The sequence below is a fragment of the Amphibalanus amphitrite genome, unplaced genomic scaffold, assembly GCF_019059575.1.
Source record: "Amphibalanus amphitrite isolate SeventyFive unplaced genomic scaffold, NRLGWU_Aamphi_draft 000512F_arrow, whole genome shotgun sequence".
Taxonomy (NCBI): Eukaryota; Metazoa; Arthropoda; class Thecostraca; order Balanomorpha; family Balanidae; genus Amphibalanus; species Amphibalanus amphitrite.
The window spans coordinates 223,763-244,640 of NW_024882006.1; the positions used below are offsets into that span (position 1 = coordinate 223,763).

Below are 20,878 nucleotides of genomic sequence, written 5' to 3' on the forward strand. Positions count from 1 at the left end.
AAAAATGATTTTTTTGGAAGTTCCAAACCTCGTACGGAAACAAAAATAGCACCATTCTATTCGCCGTGAAAAAAACTGCATCAGATAGACACCTTTTTAGGCCTTAACCCTCGCCCGTATGGGGGGGGGGGGGGTCGAACGGACCCCCCATGGTTTTTCGCGAATAACTCGCGTAAAAAGCGGCCGATCGCGACGAAACTTTCAGTACCCTCGCATTCATCAATTTCACACCTACCCTGAAAATTTCATGACCCTGACCTAAATGACCTTTGACCTGTGACCTGCTTAGTGCTTTTCGAGACCATGTTTGGCTGCCCTAGGAAAAAAACCATCAGGATTTTTCTGATGGTCTGATGGTGCATGGAAATTGGCCCACTGGCATGGGTGAAACTTTGACATCACCATTGGGGTCCCAAACGTCCAAGGGGGCCTCCATTTAGTGGGGGCCTCCAAGCAATTAGGGGCCTCCAATTGCGGAAGCGGTAATTTACGAGCCACGCCAGGGCCTCCTCTAAGAAATTTTCATTGGGGGACCAGAGGCTCAGAAGCCAAACATGGGGTACCCCCAAATCCAGTTTTCTCATCGGATTTAGGCCACTTATTTTTCGTCACAGCTCTGATGCCATGATTTTTTTTAATATCGATAAAGAAATGATAGGTCACCTGACCCTACTGGTGGATCCAGGCCAGCAGGGTGACATTGTATGTAAATATCCCCCGCGGCATCCGAAATCGACGAAAATTTCTGGCTTTTTCACTTTTGACAATAAAACACAATGCCTTTATAATAGAAAAAAAATTAACGGCACAGCATTGCGCAAGGAATCTAGCCGTAAGCCGACCCCAGAAAGTGTGAGGGTTAACCTTCGCCGGCACCTGGGGGGAGGGTCGCCACCCCCAAGTTAGTTTTTCTGCTCTACACTTAACATTTTTAAAGCTAGAAACCTGATTTTCTTTGTATAGCTGCTTTTCTATCTTTTCTCAGCGTCCATTGAAAATTTCAAGCTTCTGCGGCATTTGGGTTTGGAGATATGACCTTGTTCTTCAGGTCATGTCATGTCCTAAATGACGAATACCCAATATCTTGCGATGGCTATGGGCCTTGTGAGCTTTTGACACGCTGATTTCGGCTTTTTTGCCAGTCTTACCTCCCACCTATCATTGAACATGTTGTTCTGCGATGTACAGATGTCAGAGTCAGGGTCAAGGTCAACCTAGGTCATCTAAAATTATTGCGCTTTAGGCAAGCTGAATTTACTTTTCGTGAAGTTTCTTTGACTGTATGTTTAGTAAAAGCTTCTCACTTCATGATCAAGTGTAATAGGGACACACAAACCGATCTGTGCACACATCAGTACATACACAGACATACACAGACATACAAACACATATCATTGACCTTGACCTAACTTGACGTGAAATGACCACAGCCAGCAAATTAGTCGGATAGTGTGACAAAGAGCTGTTCTAGCTCGCTTGGCACTAATACGGCAGCGTCATCGGTATATGATGGGTTGGCCCGCTGCTTGTGTAGGTATCTTATTCGACATCACCACAATTTTTTCTTACAAGATTTTAAGCCTTGCGGTCAAGAGCAACAGATTCTTTGGGAAGTGACGAATCCAATGATACCAATTTTACCTCATCAGGTCAGTCATTGACCTTCCAGGTCAGGTCAAACTAAAGAATGTTGCTGTTTGGGGTCACCGTTGCCCGTTGGAATATCACGTGCGCTGCTCATCATGTACCGATGACGCTGCCGTATTGTGGTGCCAAGCCAGCTAGAACCTCTTTGTCACACTATCCGACTAGGTTTTTGCTGGCTGTGGTCATTTCAGGTCAAGTTAGCTCAAGGTCAATGACATGTGTTTGTATGTCTGTGTGTGTCTGTGTGTACGAGTATACTGATGTGTGCACCGACTGTGAATGTGTCCATATTACATGAGATCATGAACTGAGAAGCTTTTGCCAAAAATACAGTCAAAGAAACTTCACGAAAGTAAATTCAGCTTGCCTAAAACGCAATATTTTTAGACGACCTAGGTTGACCTTGACCCTGACCCTGGCATCTCTACATCATTGAACAACATGTTCCATGATAGGTGGGAGGTAAGACTGACAAAAAAGGCCGAAATCAAGGTGTCAAAAGCTCACAAGACCCAACGCCAACGCAAGATATTGGGTATTTGTCATTTGGGTTATGACATTACCTGAAGAATAAGGTCATATCTCCGAAACCAAAAACCACAGAAACTTGAAATTTTCAGTGGACGCTAAAAAAGGATAGAGCAGCAGCTATACGAAATATCCGACTTCTAGCAATCAAAATGTTTAGTGCAGAGCAGAAAAAACTACCTAGGTCGGGGTGGGGGGTGTGGCAACCACTGCCCCCCCCCCCCATGTGCGGACGAGGATTACCTAAGTAATTTGAATATCAGGAAAATAATTTATTAAATCAGGTATTCCAACAGAGTCCCGCTTTTTTATAGGTGACCTCCGATTTGTGTTGCATCTAAGTTACCCAGGGGGCCTCTTATTTGTAATTGTAGGTACAGTACAGAGAGCCTCCTACTTCGACTACTTGCACAGAGAGCCTCCTAGCGTACATACGGCTAAGCTTCTACAGGTCGAGCGCCGGTCTCTTGTACGTACAGAGAGCCTCCTACTGTTACAGAGGGCCTCCTGTTTGTCTAGGGGGCCTCCTATTGGTTAACGGCGCCTCCTATTTGTCCAAGCGGCCTCCTATTCGTCTATGGGACCTCCTATTTGTCCAGGAGGCCTCCTGTTTCTCCAGAAGGTCCCCTATTTATCCAGGGGGCTTCTATTTTCCAGGGGGCCTCCTCTTTATCTAGGGGGCCTCCTACGTGTTCAGGGGCCTCCTATTTGTCCAGGGGCCTCCTATTTATCCAGGGGTCTTTTATTCGACTAGGAGTCTCATATTTGTGCAGGGGCCTCCTATTTGTCCAAGGGTCTCCTACTTGTCCCGGGGCCTCCTTTTTTTTTGAAGGGACTCCTTTTTGTTAAGGGAGCCTTCTATTTGTCCAGGGGGCCTCCTATTCGTACAGAGAGCCTCTAGCTCCTACTTGTCCATGGAGCCTCCTATTTGTTCAAGAGGTCCCCTATTTGTCCAGGGGGCCTCCTATTTGTCCAAGGGACCTGTTATTTTTCTAGGGGGCCTCTTTGCCCAAGAGGCCTCCTATTTGTCCAGCGTGCCTCCTACATGTTCAGGGGGCCTCCTATTTGTCCAAGGGGCCTCCTATTGGTTAAAGTAGCCTCTTATTTTCCAAGCGGCCTCCTATTTATCCAGAGGGCTCCTATTTTTAGGGGGCTTCCTCTTTATCCAGGGGGCCTCCTTGTTCAGGGGGCCTCTTAATTGTCCAGGGGCCTCCTTTTGTGAAAGGGGCCTCCTATTTGTCCAGGGGGCCTCCTTTTGTGAAAGGGGCCTCCTTTTTGTCTAGGTCTAGGACCTTCTATTTGTCCAGGGGGCCTCCTATTTTTGCAGGGGCCTCCTATTTGTACAGAGGGCCTCCTACTTGTCCATGGGGCCTCCTATTTGTCCAGGGGCCTCCTTTTGTGAAAGGGGCCTCCTGTTTGTCTAGGTCTAGGACCTCCTATTTGTCCAGGGGGCCTCCTATTTTTGCAGGGGGGCCTCCTAATTGTACAGAGGGCCTCCTACTTGTCCATGGGGCTTACTATTTGTCTAGGGGCCTCTTATTTGTCTAGGGCCTCCTATTTGTCCAGGAGGCCTCCTACTTGTCCAGAGAGCCTCCTATTTCTCCAGGGGACTTCCTGTTTTCCGGGGGCCTCCTACTTGTTCAGGGGGCCTCCTACTTGTTCAGGGGGCCTCCTACTTGTTCAGGGGGCCTCCTATTTGTCCAACAGGGCCTCCGATTTGTTCAAGGGGCCTCCTATTTAAACAGAGAACCTTTTATATGAATATCGGACCTCCGTTTGCAACGAAGCTGATGCGTCTCGGGGGCCTCCACTATTGGGGTCCCAAAATGACAATTGGGGTCCCAAATGTTCGCATTGGGGTCCCACATGGGACCTCGAAAGTATACAAAGTTACACCCATGCCCACTGGTCTGATGGTCTGATGGTTTCTGATGGTCTGATGGCTTCTGATGGTTCAGGGGTCTGGTGGTTTGTGATGGTCTGATGGTTTGTGATGGTCTGATGGTTTCTGATGGTCTGACGGTTCTGATCAACAGTCGCGCCATCAATTGATGGCGCGACTGTTTCAGGAATTCTGATAGTCACTGTGCTCCTTGGCGGTGTTCTGTGGTTCCTGTTGATCCTGGAGGCGCTCCCTTTCAATCACTTTCTGAGCCCGTGGTGATCCTGGTGATAAAAGGTACGATTATGAACACCAATATATTTATACCACCACCAATTGACAAATAATTTATCCCCCTAAAATTTTACCGATTTCGTTTTATTTTGCCTCTCCTCCTAATTTCAGGATCAGCCCCTTGTATCTCTCCGCAGACGATGTCGGAATCTCATCACGGAAACCTCTCCAGAGGACCTTCACAGGCAGACTTGGGTCGAAATCTTGCACATTTTTGGGGAAAAAGTCCTTGATGTCACTGCTATGCACCACACGTTTCACACCATCCTTCAGGAACTGGAAATGTACATAGGCGTACATATCAACCGCAATGAAGCGCCAACAACAACGCAGCGTTTCACGCAGCGCCGGCATTTTTGAAAATATGTTTGTTTTCATCGCTTTTTAAAAGAACAAATATCCCAATAATTTTTACAAGTATCACTTCTTAATGATTTAAGAATATTATTTTCTATCAGAGAAAGCTTCTAACCGATTTTGGCAATTAAATAACTTCATTGGTCATGAAAGTACGAGAAATTATGCATGAGAAAGGCAAGTTATATTTCCTATTCCCTTCTTTTTAAAACAAAATAAATTTTTATTAATTATAAGTCACTATTTTAGTGTGTCGTTTTTCATCGTCATGCATTTAGAATAAATTTATTTCTGAGAACTGGCAACGCTGTTCGCTAGAGGAATTTCCGGTAGCTGTTTAAAGTGTTTGTTGGGGACCACGAGAAATTATTGAAAGAAATTTGGCTATTTAGAGCTCAGCACTCGCGATGTCGGCCCCGAAGCGCTATAAGGCTTTCTGATGAAATCTTTTTCTGATATAAGGCCTAAACTATTGAACCATCAAACCATCAGACTTTCCATCAGTCAAACCACCAGACCATCAGCGCATGCATCTTCTGATGGTCTGATGGTCAGCAGGGTGACCATCAGACCATTAGGCTACACCATTAGAAACCATCAGACCATCACAAAAAAACCATCAGACCATCACACAACACCATCAGACCATTACACAGAACCATCAGACCACCACACAGAACCATCAGACCATCACACAAGACCATCAGAAACCATCAGACCACCAAGGAAGACCATCAGAAACCATCAGACCACTAGCTAGAACCATCAGAAACCATCAGACCATCAGCCAAATCCATCAGAAACCATCAGACCATCAGAAAAATCCTGATGGTTTTTTTCCTAGGGTGGAATCGCGATTCGGCGTATGTCGGCTCGCATTAGCCGCGCGTTTGCAGTCTTTTCGTGGTTTCAAGCGTTCAAACATGTGATATGATGTTGCCCCCCATGTATTAGGGTGGGTGTCAAGGTCACCTGAAGGTCAGGTCAGGTCATTGACCTTTGATGACCTCGGTTCACTTTTTCGAGTTTTACATGTTTCTAGGCCAGTTTTTGGAGCTGAATTCGAATTTAGCAACCATATGAACATTTACGAAGTAGTTTTGGTGCCTTCGTAACATGTGACGAAGCTGTCAGAGGCGGTTGCCACCTACTACGAATACCCTTACTGGTTGACCTGACCTGACCTGACCCGACCTGGCCTAAATACATGAAGACATCATCTGTGATCAAAAATAACATGATATTCGTGATCAGCACCCCGAAAAACCCCATAGCAGCCACACTTTACGACGTTCTAACAGGTCCCGATTTTCCCGCCTTTGGGGTCATTGACCTGACCTGCAAGGTCAACCAATGACCTAGGACCTTAAAATTGGGTATCATCGGCTTCCTCTCGTCACGGGCAACACGCTCGTTTTTTCCGCGAAGCTCTAGCTCGATCAGGGGCGAAACGGCAAGGGGGGGGTCCAACGGACCCCCCCCCCCCTTATACGTTCGCGGCCGGAAAAACACCAATACGGGCGAGGGTTAACAACCAACTTCTAAATTTGACCTCACTTGACCTGACCTTGACCTGACCTCGACCTGAAATTCATCCAGAGGTGGTCCATATCACTTATTGAGTGTGCCTATTGAATTCTATGAGTAAAATGTGTGTCGCACATGCCCTTTTCTATATTTTGTTTTTGGTGACCTGACCGATGACGGCTGACCTGACCTTGACCTTAACCTTTGAATGACATTGTATGCAACGAATATTGTCTTGGTAGTCTAAGAACACGTTTTGGGCAATCAGTCTCAGTCCATTCTTCGGCAACTACGGTGCAAGGCCGATACTGTAGAAACTTGCATTTTGTACACTTGACCTGACCTTGACCTGACCTCTGACCTACTTAAGCAAAAAAAATTGGGCTCTTTAGATCCGCCTTGTTGAGAGCTTTCGATTGCCGTTTTCCCCGTCTTTCTACGACCATCGGTTCGGAAGTTAGACAGGGGGGGGGGGGCAGAATCTGCTGCCCCCCCCCCCCCCAGCAGGGCGCGTATGGCTGAATAGCCCAGCGGGGCGCGGGTTAAACACGTCCCTCGATACAGTGGAGAAACGTTAGCGGCTAGCGCAGCCCCCAGGAAACGTCAGACTGAGACGCGACGCATGCAGTCTTGCCCCGCGTTCGATGTCTCTCGGACGACGAAGATTCTACGCCGTCCGGCCAATCACGTTCCATAACCGCAGCCGAGCCCCCGCTGACCTTGGACGGGATTGGCCGGACGACATAGAATCTTCGCCGTCCGAGAGACATCGAACGCGGGGTTGGTTTTACCGGCTTTGTAGTTTGTACACTCGGGGGCAGATTGATGTTCCATCACTCCCTACCCATCGGGCTCCTATGGCTCAGCACTGGCTGCTGCCAGTGTTGTCTGCCCTCAGCACTGCTCAGCACTGCCTGTCAGTGCCAGTGCTGCCAGTGCCAGGGGCGCGGGAACTACTTTCCGACTGGGGGGGCACACCATAATAGAGATTAACCTAGGGTACCCCCAAATCTAGGTTTCTCACCGGTTTTAGGCCACTTATTTTTCACCCCTCGGATTTTTCAACAAAAAAAGAAAACATTTGCAAAAAAAGTGTGGTATTCCGTCTCAAAGCTGTGGGGGCACCGCCCCCACGGCCCCAGAGTTGGGGGGGCAAGCTGCCCCCACTGCCCCCCCGGCTCCCGCGCCTATGGCCAGTGCTGCCACTGGCAGCAGCCAGTGCTGAGTCATGGGAGCCCGATGGGAAGGGAGTGGTGGAATATCAATCTGCCCCCGAGTGTACAGCGCCTAACGAAGGTTTAGGCCAGGGGATGGGATCCGCTGGATTTTCCTCAGCCGTTTGGCCTCTGAGCGAGCTAGAGCTTTGCGGAAAAACGAGTGTGCTGCTCGTGACGCGAAAAAGCCGATGATAGGTACCCAATTTTAAGACCCTAGATTTTTGGCTCTTCCAGGTCAGGTCAATGACCAAAACAGTTTGAAAATCTGGACCTGCTAGAACTTTTTAAAGTGAGGTCATGTTTTTCGGGGTTCTCATTACGAATTTCATGTTAGTTTTGATTAAAGGTAGTGTGCCAGCTTTCTTGGACCGTATGGAGTTAATGGCCCAGATAAGGAGAACCGGATTTTTAGAACTTATCCATACCTTCAAAACTCATGGAAACGTCTTAAATTCTTCAAATTTTGAGTACCCCAGTGCGAAATTCGCCCCGACGGGTTGTCGGTCGTACCCCAACCACATTTCACACCACTATGAACAATAAATGCACACACTGAAATCGCTATTACCGATATGCTCATCCAATCAAGTTTCGATAAACCCGTTCATCATCATCTCCTGCGGTTTCGAACACGCCTGTTAGGTGGCTTCTGATGCTCGTCGAGGTCGGAATTTCCAAATACGCGTGGTGCGTCGGGCCGCGCGCTCTGACTTCGGCCAAGAAAAATGCGTCAGCTGATCATTGTCATTTCTGCCACTTGCGTGTGGTGAAATGGGGTCATAACTTATAAGACGGCTTTTTCATATCAATTATTTTACATAAAATCATATTTCAAACCATAAATAATGTTCGACAGCCAAATAAAAGAAACAATACCAATACGGGCTTACAGTTTAAGGCTCGACATTGTGTTGTCTACGATTAGACAGCTGATAACTCATTCCCGTCCGTCGTATGGTCGTAACACTATAATGACCTTTGCTTATTGTCACAAGTGCGCCGCATTCGCGATTGTTGCCCGACGCCTGTTTGCAGGTGAGCCCACTACAGTTGTTATACATATCTAAAAACCGAAAAACTTTTAGGCGAAAAGGGCACTATTCCAGGCCCATTTTTGATTTTTTTTGCGATATTAGGTAAAAACAGAAGCTTCTTATCCTAGGAAAAATAAAATGGGAAATCTTTCAAAGGTGGCACACTACCTTTAAATATGATATGCTTAATTAAATATGATATGCCTTTGGGGTAGGTCGGGTCAGGTCAGGTTAGGCTAGGTCAACCAGTACCTATGCGTCCTGCCGGCTATCCATAGTACTCGTAGGTGTCAACCACCACTGACAGCTTCATAATGTGGGACCTAGGCAAAGAGACTATTCTCAAATGTTTAAATGGGTGCTAAATTGAACTCAGCTCCAAAAACTACCCTTCTAACATGTAAAACTCGAAGTGAACCAAGGTCATCTAAGGCCAGTGACCTTGAACTGACCTCCACGTGACCTTGGCACCAACTATTATTCAAGGAACAAACATTTTTTCACATGTTGGAACGTTTACAACTATAACAGTAAGACCTGGAAACGCACGGATAATGTGCGCTGGCATACCTACGCCGAATCGCCGCCGGCCGCGATCCGCCGTTTTCGGCTATTTTGGCCTAACATGGTCTCTAGAAACAGGTTGCAGGTCAGCCAGGTCATTTGGGTCAGGGTCAGGAAATTTTCAGACTAGATGCAAAATTAGTTGACCCGATGTAAAGCGACGTTTCGTCGCGATTCTCCGCTTTAGTTACGCGAGTTTTTTTTTTTTACTAAAAACCGAGTGGTTCCATTGCGGGGGCTCAGCCCGACTATTTTTTTCTAACCCATGTCACGCCCGTAATCTTTTTATGTATAGTGCACGCCTATTGCAGTAGCGGCGGAGCACCTTCAATTAAGGTGTGGGGGGGGGGGGGGGGGGCACTGTCGACTTTTGGTCCCATTCTTTCCATGCAACGCCCATAGGGCCAATGTTAAAATGCCCAAATCAAATGGGGCACGGTGCCCCGGTGCCCTCCCCGTTCCGCCGCCTATGGCCTATTGCCCTTGTAAGCTTACCATTCCTCATTGCATTTACCCCATATCCATACCCCTACCTTTTCAAGCTGTGGCCTGATGACGCCCATGTGGCCAAAACCCAGGGTCAGGTCGGGTGTTGGCAAGATGTTAAGAAATCTGACTGAAGTGAAGGCGTCTGAGACTTGGGGCCCAGTCGCCAGTGCCGATTTTGTCTGGATCGATAGCCCTGCTGAGGCGGTGGACGCCCGACCGGTAATTATGCGCCGGGCCCCAAAAGGAGCGACAGATGTGTGTCACCGGACCAAACTGGGCGGCCTCAGTAGCGCGTGCTCCCATTTTCACCTGGCTCCGTACCACTCCGTCACTTTGAGACCATGTAGAGATTTATCAGCACAAATCAATCATAAGCCTGCTTTTTAAATCGTAAATATGGTCACAGTAGCGCCCGCCGCCTCTTGTCTTATTCGTAGAATTAAAGATCCCGAATGAATTGCAGTTATTTGCGACGTTCGTGACACTTTTCCTAAGAATATTTAGGTACAGCCGCTTATTGATAGGCTGCATATCCTTGAGGCATTTAACATTTTAGTGGGCTGATCTTTTTCTCAGCTCGCCTGACTGATAGTCGAGCTGTGCGAGCCGCTCACTGCAGTCAGTGGCGGCGGGCCGGCTAAATTTAGCCGTGCGCATGGGCGGCGCGTGCCGCGGGTGGCAGCCGGCCCCGGCCCCGGGGCGGGCGCCCGGCCGAGGCCCGCTGCTGGGGGCGGGGAGCGCGCAGGGGTGTGGGTTGGGGGGAGACGGGTCAGCGGGCCGGACCGTGACCTGGCCGGGCGGCGCGGGACGGACGCACGGGGGCGATGGTGGGCGGGCAGCGCAATTATCGCCGGTCCAGATGAGATGATACACGATGTGATGATTGGTGAGGCGCCGCTGGCTCAGACCTCCTCCAGATCTGTTGTTCGCGGCCGAGATTGAACGGGCCGACTCGGCAGGGAGGGAGCCGAGGTGATCTCAGCGGGCCGATCAGCGAGGCAAAATCCCACTATCCTGTTGACTTTGGCCGTGGTTGCTCGCTCAGTTATGGAGCTGATCCGACCGACCGCAGGTGTAACCGACCCAATGACAATTATTTACGATTTATTAAATGGCAGTGCGCGCCGCGAAGCGCCTTGAGGCATGCTCGAGCCTCACATGTGTGACATGCCGTTATTGATTTTGGCTCCATGGTGTGGATAGGTCTCCATCTGAGTTCGCGTTGGCAGGCGGCGGTTGGGCCCGGCAGCGGTCGCGGTGACTGTTCGACTCGCGGTGTGTGGGTGGAAGGCGCGGTACGCGGGGCGTCTGTCGCCGCTCCACCACCCACCTCCCTCCCCGCCCTCCCTCAGCGCGCCTTACGTGTGTTCTGTGTAGTGGTGTTGGCTGTGGCACAACACGTAGTCGACAGGTGACATTTTTAGTCACATGGCCTCCACTGCCAAACGACCGTTTCACCCACCCACGAGCATGAAGCGACTATTGTCCAACTGCAAGCTGCCTACAGCACGGGACTGAACTATTGTGGCCGACTGGTCAACGGTCCTCCTTGCCTCCCTATTCTTTCATCCTTCATTCAACTCGAGTGTAGCGTGAATGTCCAGGCGAGTCGTGAGGGCAGACGTACTATGGACTATGCCTCAAGGTCAAGACTTTAGACAATCATAATGCTCTCCTAAAGCTGCATGGCTCAATGGTTTACACCGAGTCTCAGCTGGGGCACGGGGAGAGGGGTCTGTCAGCGACACCGAGCGGCCCGTAGCCAGGTTAGCTGATCGATAGGCCCACACACTGGCGGCCGAGAGCCGGCTGGCCCTATCAGCAGACTGCAGGGCAGACAGGGTCAGACAATATGGACAGCGGCTGCAGCGACCGACACGCTACACGGCGGCGCAGTGAAGTTCACATAGACTGTGTGGGGGCAGACGCTGGTGAACTTATTTAATCAGTCTAGGACGGCTTAGTGCCCTGGCTTGTCAATGCTGACTAAACATCGGATGCTATGACACGTGTCTACAGGTCAGGTGTTCCAGCTCTGACATTGCCGTATGTCTAACCGGAGAGACATATCCCGGTCCGGCGCTGTTGTGCCTGTCTGTCCCGATAGTTGTCCTCCTCTGACATTACCGCAGGTGTCTGACCGGCCAGGTCGATCTGACACTGCAGTGCCTTTCTGACCGTCCATGTGTCCCTGTCTGACATTGCCTTATGTGCCTGGCCCGACTGGTCGATCTGACCCGCTGTCCCTCTCTGGCCGTCCAGGTGTCCCGGCTGGTGATCCTACACGAGGAGGCCGAGGATGGGAACGCCATGCCGAACCTGGAGCGGCCCGTGCAGGCCGTCTCCCGGGCCGTCAGCAACCTGGTCAAGGTAGGCTCTCTTCGCTGGGTGATCTACTGGCTGGCAGTGGCTACTGGTGCTGCTGGTTCTGTCCAGGCAATGCCAGTGAACTGTACTTCTTCGTTCTTTACTCTCGACACTCTCAAACGGTTTCAATATGAAACTCGGAATGGCATTGAGCTCATAAAAAACATAAAAGTATTCCATTTTCGTAACTCGTTGGAAATGGTCTTGTCGGGAGAAGCTTAGCACTAAAAACGGCTAGCCAGACGGGGTATAAGGTCATTAGAAGCTCGCCCTTGAAAGCATCATTAATCGTCTCTACGTCAAGCGTTACATCTGCGTTTCTCGTTCGCCGAGTGACGCACACGGTGTGGACGCCGCGCCGGTGATTGATCTGTGTGTGGGCCGTCCTGTATTTCAGGTGGGCCGGGAGACGATCAACTCTAGCGACGACCCGATCCTGCGCCAGGACATGCCGGCCTCGCTGGTGCGCGTGGAGCAGGCCAGCCGGCTGCTGGAGGAGGCCTCCTCCATGCTGAAGGCCGACCCGTACTCGCAGCCCGCCAGGTCAGTCGGGCGGGGCGGACTGACCGCCACCGCCCACTGCGGAAAACGCTAGAAAATTCCGACACTTATGGCGAAATTACCTGAGCGATTGGTTTGCGTAGTTAACAGTCCGGTCTCTAGGGTACGCACATAAAAGGTCAAATTCGTGTATTGTGAGACTTGATGGTAGTGGCAAGTGACAACAGATCTCCTGCCATGTCGGCATAACCCTTTAATTGCCTTTAAATTTCACCGTAATTGTCTCGCCATGATAATCGGCGAAACCCTGACGGGTGTGCACACGACCGCATTTAGGCGGGGTCTCAGCTCGCCACTACCGCGGCCTACGACCGCCCCATTTTGGCCGCCTCCGGGACCAGGACCGGGCCTCTACTGGCGGCTGCTGTGGGCGGGCGCCCGTGCCGCCCCATCGCGCTGTGGCGGACAATGAAGTCACCTCGTTAGATGCGGGGGGCGGGGGAGAGGGGCGAGGGGCGTGCAGAGCAGCGGGCCCGCCCTGCGAGGACGTCACTGCTGATCACTGTTCTGGATAGGGGACGGTGAACTACTGAGGAATCTGTCCAGGGAGTCAATGTCACGGATGATCGGGGCTTCAGGGAACGAAGAATGATTGTCCGACTTAGTCAAGGGTCACTATAACGGATCATTTACTGATTCGTATCAGGCAAGGGCATGCCCCTAAGCTCTTTGCCAAGGTGGCCGCGTCTGCATCGATAAGGAAAAATACTGTGTTACCGCTAGTGCCAATTTACCACCCTATTACCATCCGTTCCGTCGTTTTCATCCTCAGGATAGGATAATCAAATCCTCCTCCAAGCCCCACCCACCCCCTGTTCCGGGCTGACAGGCAAAGTTATCCCATGCGGGTAGCTCTCATAGGAGCAGGCCCGTAGCCGGGTGCGGTGACCGTCAGGGGGGCTGTCCCCATGATGGGCTCAGCCCTGACAAGTCTGCAGGGTGCCCTCCCAGACCAATGCTCCCTCTGATTTCCGTCATCCTTCCGGCTCTGAATTGTTCTCGCTGACCAAAAGAGCCTAACCCAATGAAACAAACAGACACCGTATTGCCATCCCGTCACCGTCACTACCGTTTTCAGGGGTAAGCTGATCGACGGCTCGCGCGGCATCCTTCAGGGCACCTCCTCGCTGCTGCTCTGCTTCGACGAGTCCGAGGTGCGCAAGATCATCGTCGAGTGTAAGCGAGTGCTCGACTACCTGGCCGTGGCCGAGGTCATCGACACCATGGAGGACCTGGTGCAGTTCGTCAAGGACCTCAGTCCCTGTCTGACCAAGGTGAGGCTGCGGCCCGGTCCCGCCACGAACCTCAGCCCTGTCTGATCAAGGTGAGGCTCAGGTGCACCGCCGTGACCTCTGTCCTGTCAAGTGAGGCACGGTCGTCGTTTGGCCAGACGGAAGCTGTCGATCGGGCTCAAATGACAAGGCGCTTGTCGGCTGGGGAGGGAGGAGGGAGGTCGTCTCGAATGGCATTGATGCCGACGTGTCTGCTGGACGTGGTGGGGCCGATGGGTAGGTCGTCTCGGATGACGGGCTGTGGACGGGAGGGGGGGGGGGGGGTATTGTAGGGGATAATCTCGCCCAATGAAATGTGGGCGGCTCCGAAGGCACGGCTTGCCAGCAGTTTGGCTCATCAGCTGAAAGCCTCCGGTTACATAATCCCACTCGATGAGGGTATTCGATCAGAAACGGACGACCTCGATGGGAGTTTCATGTCGGAATGTCCAGCTGTTACGGCGTTTCTGAAATATGTTACGACAAGCTTGCATTAGGGAATTTCATTCGATTAGCTTTCATCAGATTGCTTGTGACTTGTTTATGATCGTAGTTAGTATAACTGATGACAGAGGGGCTATCTGTCTATTTGGGCTGATTTCAGTTTGCTACGTGAAACTTTCTGAATACCCGAGATTTGATCCTACCCATCATGTTAGTGTTGATGCATTATGAATGCATCCCCCTGAACCACTCCAGAACATAAGCCACCCAGCTCCTGGGCTAGGCACACTGCGCCGTCGCCTCGACCCTGTGTACGGGGTGTCGGCGATCGCTTGGTGTGTCGAAAACAGGCCACTACAGGGCGGCGGTGCCCCTCCGCCCCTCCCCGCGGGCCCGGCTGCCAGCTCCGGGCGGCGGCGGCTCAGCTGCCAAGTGTACTGGGGGCGGGGAGGAGGGGTGGGGGAGAGGGGGCTCCGGCGAGCCGCGGCCGCCACCATTACTCACTGCTCAGACAGAGTGGTCGCAGCCCGGGCTAATGTCGAGCTGCCGAACACGCCGGTACCGACACGCACCGGTGGTGATCAACTCGGGAGCCAGGTCAACTCGGAGCTTTTAACTATACGTCTACTGGCTGGCTTCACTCACTGTCAGACACGTTTTTGACATTGAGATGATACCGGCTCGATACCAATAACGTGACCATTGCCTATATGCTTTTGTGAACGGATACGGGGGACTCGTTTCCTTCTACTCATTCAGATAACCGAAATAAGCCAACAAACTGCCCGCCCCGTCTCGGAGCCCCGCTGAAGTGCTCAGCTTCCCGACACATCGGCGCCGTCACGGCTGACAAGTTCATCTCCCGCTCGTCTGACTGAGACTGACGTGCTCGTGCTCAAAGTTTGACGCCGACCGGCTACTGCCATTAGCTGATATACGGCCGAATGGGACGCCGGCCGTCGTCAGGTATAGACGGCGGCCTGCCAGCGTCCTGCCGTGACCTGACCGACGGCCAGCTGCCACGATAAAGGGCAACTCAATGCATCAGAGACATCAGGTCCATGCCCGTAATGGCAACTGATGAACTGAATGTGCCATAGGCAGGTTCATTTTAGATTGATCAGTTTTTGTATCTTTAGGATTTTGACAATAAATGCAGACAAATAATGCCGCTATTATCGCGGACAAACTGCGTAGCTCTACTCCACACCGACCGTCTAGCGACGCTCGTAGTTATAGTTGTGTGGTGATCTAAGCACAATGGCAAGTCAGATTAGGACAATACCAGTAGTAGGGCCTTGACCAGTAGGTTCTAGGCGAGGCACCAATCACTGTACAGGGCGGCAGTGGATATGCTCGCACTACCGCCGAGCGCAACAGAATCTGTTTCAATCAAGAACGTCCAAAGTAAACCGTCCTGTTTAATCATTATTAATGTTTTCTTGGTACGTCATGATAAATGAATGCATCTCAGCCTCACTGAGCTATCCGGGAACGGCGGCATGATTAGGCTCTCCAAACCACAGAAAGAAAAACAAACGTATAACGCGAATCAGGGCCGTATGAGCCTAGCATGCGTGATGATCTTGGCCAGTTACCATTAGTCCTAGAACCTCAGATTCAGTGTGGAGAGGATATTCCATTCTGGCATGCACTTGTCATCTCCACTTGGGTCGATTATTATTTTACACTAATTTTTCGTAATTGTCTTGCAATGTATCGTACAGGATGTATAGTAAACAGGAAGAGTAAGCAAGAGCAGTTTCCAGTTCAGTTTAAGAATAAAGTTCATTAATAGGTGGGGCATTCCACGATAGATCGTACCACTTTTTTCCAATTTGACACCCTCATCGCACGGATTTTAACGATAATTGGTCTAAGGGGTAATCAGGGGCTCTGAATCCTCCTGTAACAATTTCAGGCTTATCAGATGAGTGGTTTTTGAGTTAAAGTGTATAACATGTTTTGGATCTTGCGTTGCAGCCCCAAGTTTGGCGGGCTGTAACTCTAAGACGGATAATCCAAATGCCAAATGTTATACGGCATTGAACTTGCATTGAAACAAAGAATAATATGCATTTTTAAAATTTTGAAATCTATATTATTTTTGATATATAACACCTCGGGTTTCTTTTCATTTGCATTTTTATGCCTTTGGGACCAATTTTTTTTGAATTTTTATTTATTTAAAAACATTTTTGGATCATTTTTAAGTAGTATGCAAAAAATTAGAAAGGTGTTCTTTCTATAAATGTACTTATTTTGCGTCACCGTAATGGTCTCGAATTGTGATTTCGGAAGAGAGCCTACAAATGGTGTGGTAAATCTGCCTAGTGACATCACTGGCTACTGAAAGTTCAATTGAAGTCATTTTTGCCTCACTTTTGCATTGTTGACCTTGCGTGACGTCATTCGTACGTCACTAGGGTCATAAGAGTTTTTCGTCAATAACTCTCGATCAAATTGAGCTAGAGAGACGGGAAAGCTACCAATGGACTCGGAAAGACGTTGCGAATCGAATGATGTGCCATATGATCTCATTCACCCAGCTTCGTGGCCTGACCGGTCTGTTAACCGTCTCTGTGGCGGCGCTGTTTGTCCAGCGCCGCGCTGGTTGGCTTTGCCGCGGACTCGGGGCGGTCACGTGATGCCCGGCGGCTGGCTGCCGGCTGGGCCGCCCGGTCGGGGAGCGGAGCCAAATACACGGCAGTGTGCTGACCCGAGGTCAGCGACTTAAGCTGACCTCACCAGAACAAACAGTATACCATTCGACGCGCCGGAGCTAGGCAAACACAAAGATGCTAAAATCGCGGCTCTGCGACCATTTGTTGCGAAGTTATCTATCAAAAACCGGACCCGTAATTTGGGTCACTTGAAATGACCTCAGGGGTCACCAATGAACCCGAGACCTTAAAATGTGGTATCATTCGATGCATCTTGTAACGGCGCACATGCTCGTTTTTTCCGCAAGGTTCTAGCTCCATTAGAGGCGAAACGGCGAGCTGGGGTCGTACCGAACCCCCGGAAACCCATTTTGTATAGGCATTTAAATGAGGAACTTATAGAAAGAACACCTTTCTAATTTTTTGCATGTCGATTTTAAAGGACCTGAGGTTTATTTTGAAGAAATAAAAATGGCAAAAATTTTGGTCCCAAGGGCCATTATAGACAATTTAAAAAATACTACTTTTTATAAAATAGACTTTTTTCAATATGTAAAGCTTTTCTTTCCAATTTTAAAAATACTGTATTAATCTTTGATTCATCGTTAGTTCAAAGCTGTTTACCGTTTGTTGCTTGCTTAGCTCGTTTTTGAGTTATAGCTCATCAAACTCACCCTTACAATCTGAAGTTAAGAAAATATTATGCAATGTAACTCAAAAAGTTTTCATCTGAGAAGTCTGATATTTTGGCAGGTGTTTTTGGAGCCTATGATTACCCCTTGTACCAATTTTCATTCAAATCTGAGAGATGAGGGTGACGGGCCTGGTACCTACGATCTATCGTGGAATGCCCCAGGTGTGTTGTTCGTTTCTTATAGGTATCTTGTGTTGTTCCACGCATTCATCTGTGAGCGAATTGGGCTAATTATTTTCCCAAAATTTGCCACGAGTTCAGTGCGCCTGTTATAGGTATATACGCGATAGGCCTACAGTTTCTCACTTGCACGCATGCACACGCTCGTTTCGGAGTGTTATGCGTGCCGGGGCGAGGGCGCGTGCCGCCGCGTATGGTAGGCCTCCGGCGACAGGTGGTCTTTGGCGGCGCGAGTTTGGCTCGGCGCGGCGGGGAGAGGAGACCGAGCTGTGTGCTCTGCGCGGCGCGGCACCTGTTTGACTTGGCGCAGGGCTGCCGGCGCCGCGGCGCGCGCGCTCGACTGAAACATCATCGGACGGGCGCCCTGACAGACACCCGTCCCATCGGCCCCGTCAGCCCCGGCGGCAGCTCGGACCGGCCCGCCACTACCGGAGAGAGGGCTGAGTCACCTATCGGAAATAGTCCGCCGCCCCCGCCCCCGCCCCCGCCCGCGCCCGCGCCCTGTCGGCAGGGACAGCTCGGGGCAGCTGCCAGCCCGCCCCTCAGCCGGCGAGCAGACTCTCCACGACTGGAGCCGAGTCGGGAGAAACCAACCGTTATACGGCGGGACGCTCCGAATCGCTCGGCACACTCCTCAGCTCCGGAACGGAACGATCCATTCCTGGGAACGTAACGATGATGATCGCCGCTTCGAGCGGACGTATTCCATGTAGCTATCGTCTCCATTGTTGCTTATGTCCTGCAAAAGTCTGGAGCTATACGAGTTCAATTTATATAAAAAAAACTCCAAGTTGGGAACTGAACAAATGACGGGAGTCTCAGTTCGGGGGATTTTGGTGCGTGTCCACGTGTCTGTGCGATATCGAGTGATGAGGACCAGACGGGAGCGCCCGGAACTACCATTCCTATGTGTGTCATTCCGTGAGATGTCACATGACACACTGTTTTGCCCTCTGTCAGGTGTCACATGACCTACGGTTGTGCCCTCTGACAAATAACACGTGACTCACGGCTGTGCCCTCTGACAGGTGTCACGTGACTGACGGCCGTGTCTTCTGACAGGTGTCACGTGACGTGGACGCCCGAGAGAAGGAGCTCACCCATCAGGTGCACCGTGAGATGCTGATTCGCTGCCTGGAACAGGTCAAGACGCTGGCTCCCATCCTCATCTGCAGCATGAAGATCTACATTCAGCTGACCAGCCACCCCAACAGTGCGTGAAACGCGGGAGGGAATGAGAGGGTTATAGGCCTATAGAGTTTAATCACCCGTCATCTGACGATTAAGAATAGAGGACAGCGGAGACAAGGTGTAAATTAACCTTGTGATATGCAAAAAGTTCAGTTATTCCCTCGCCGTTTGGTTACCATCGCTGCATAAGATCGCCGAACAGTGTGCCGTTACGACCGCTTGTTTTACCGCCGCTGCCACCCCGCACCTACTCGTGCTCGTCTCCGGCAGACAAGGGCTCCGGCGAGGCGGCGGAGAACCGGAACTACCTGGTCGGCCGGATGGGGGACGAGATCACCGAGATCATCCGCGTGCTGCAGCTGACCACCTACGACGAGGACGAGTGGGACGCCGACGTACTGACCGCGCTGCGGCGGGCCGAGAACGCCATCGCCGCCAAAATGCAGCCGGCCACCGACTGGCTCCAGGACCCGCTGGTGAGCGGCGGGCTGGGAAGGGAAAGAGATGACCGGGCTGGTTAGGGAGCTGTGAATGGGGTGGGTTGGAAGGTGGCAAGAAATGGTGAGTGGAAGTGAAGCCGATGACGTTAGATTGAGGACAGTTCGTGGGACGTCCAGTGTAGGTTTGGGATCGGTGGTGAAACTGCGAAGACGGTTCTGAGATTATTCAGAAGACCACGTACTCAATGCCTGGCTGACGATCATCTGCCCTCCTGCTTGGTCCGCGTATGACTTGATGATGAAAACAAATGGATGCTAATCAAAAGACACATCGCATACGTCCACCGTAGAGGTGTTTTTAGGGAAGTAAGAAACTCTGAGTCACTTCAGTGGAAGCTGATTGGTATCGTTTGTCAGCTGCGGCTGTCTGCGTCTCGTCAATCTCAATTGTTCTAACCCAGTAGCGTTAACCGATAGTGATGGCGCCTTCCTCTTCTCCCCGGTCCCGCTTAAATCCCTCTGTTTTCGTATTGTCAGAGATCACCCTACAGTTCAACTATGCTGCACCTTCTCCGACGTATAACTGGTATGCTGACTCTTCTCCTTCCAACCAAAGAGCTCACCTGATCTGACCCGACCTGGCCATTAAAATGAGGTGACATAATCTGGGATGGTACTTTGTTACGATGCTGAGAAAGTTGGTATGTTTTTACGTCAGGTCAGATTGTGATCTGATCTGAATCTAAGTGCCCTGACTCTACTCGGACCTGACCTGATCTTTACTGCCATTCTGGTTTGACCAAAATCCAATCTGACTGACCCGCGCCCGGACCTCTCTCTGACCGGACCCTGACCTGACCTGACCTGACCTGCCCTCTCAGGCGGTGCGCGGCGGCGTCGGGGAGAAGTCACTCCGCTCGATCGTCGAGCTCTCAGGACGGGTGGCGGACCGCGCGCTGCCTCAGGACCGGGACGCCATCAACAAGATGGCCGGCGACGTCACCTCCATGACGGACGCGCTTTGTGAGCTGCGCTCCAGCGGCCAGGTGAGAGCCGGGAGAGCCGTGAAGTCTGTGGGTTTGGTAGACTTGAGTGGGATTGATTAAAGCTACAAAATATGTGTTGCCCGATGGTATGACCAGAAGGCTGAGATTTTTGTGTAAGCTGACTGCCGATGTGTCCTTATACGGGTTTATGTACTGTGAAATGCTTCCCTCTCTGTATATTACGTTCATATGTGTATGTGAGCTGATTCCACTGTCTGGCCTGTCCGTGTCCTCCCATGGTATGTACCAGCCCTCAGGCGCAGGGGTTGGCCCGCAGCGTGCAGGGTCAGCTGGGGGGGGGGGGGGGAGCTGATTCTCTGTCTCTCCCCTCAGGGCACCAGCCTTCAGGCGCAGGGGTTGGCCCGTAGCCTGCAGGGTCAGTTGGGGAGCTGATTTATCCCTCTGTCCCTCAGGGCACCAGCCCTCAGACGCAGGGGTTGGCCGGCAGCCTGCAGGGGCAGTTGGGGGAGCTGATTCTCTGT

The 20,878-nt window shown here is 51.0% G+C and overlaps 1 protein-coding gene across 4 annotated transcripts in view; it reads left to right on the plus strand.

The window, feature by feature from the left end:
* The window catches only part of LOC122393029 (vinculin-like), a 33,151-nt gene that overhangs the window by 1,333 nt on the left and 10,940 nt on the right, over positions 1-20,878 (plus strand). For all 4 annotated transcript variants that reach the window (XM_043388583.1, XM_043388584.1, XM_043388585.1 and 1 more), the window contains exons 2-7: positions 11,802-11,909; positions 12,304-12,449; positions 13,546-13,741; positions 18,782-18,932; positions 19,181-19,386; positions 20,232-20,396. In XM_043388583.1, coding sequence (XP_043244518.1) covers positions 11,802-11,909; positions 12,304-12,449; positions 13,546-13,741; positions 18,782-18,932; positions 19,181-19,386; positions 20,232-20,396 — 972 coding nt within the window. The remainder of the gene's footprint in view (positions 1-11,801; positions 11,910-12,303; positions 12,450-13,545; positions 13,742-18,781; positions 18,933-19,180; positions 19,387-20,231; positions 20,397-20,878) is intronic.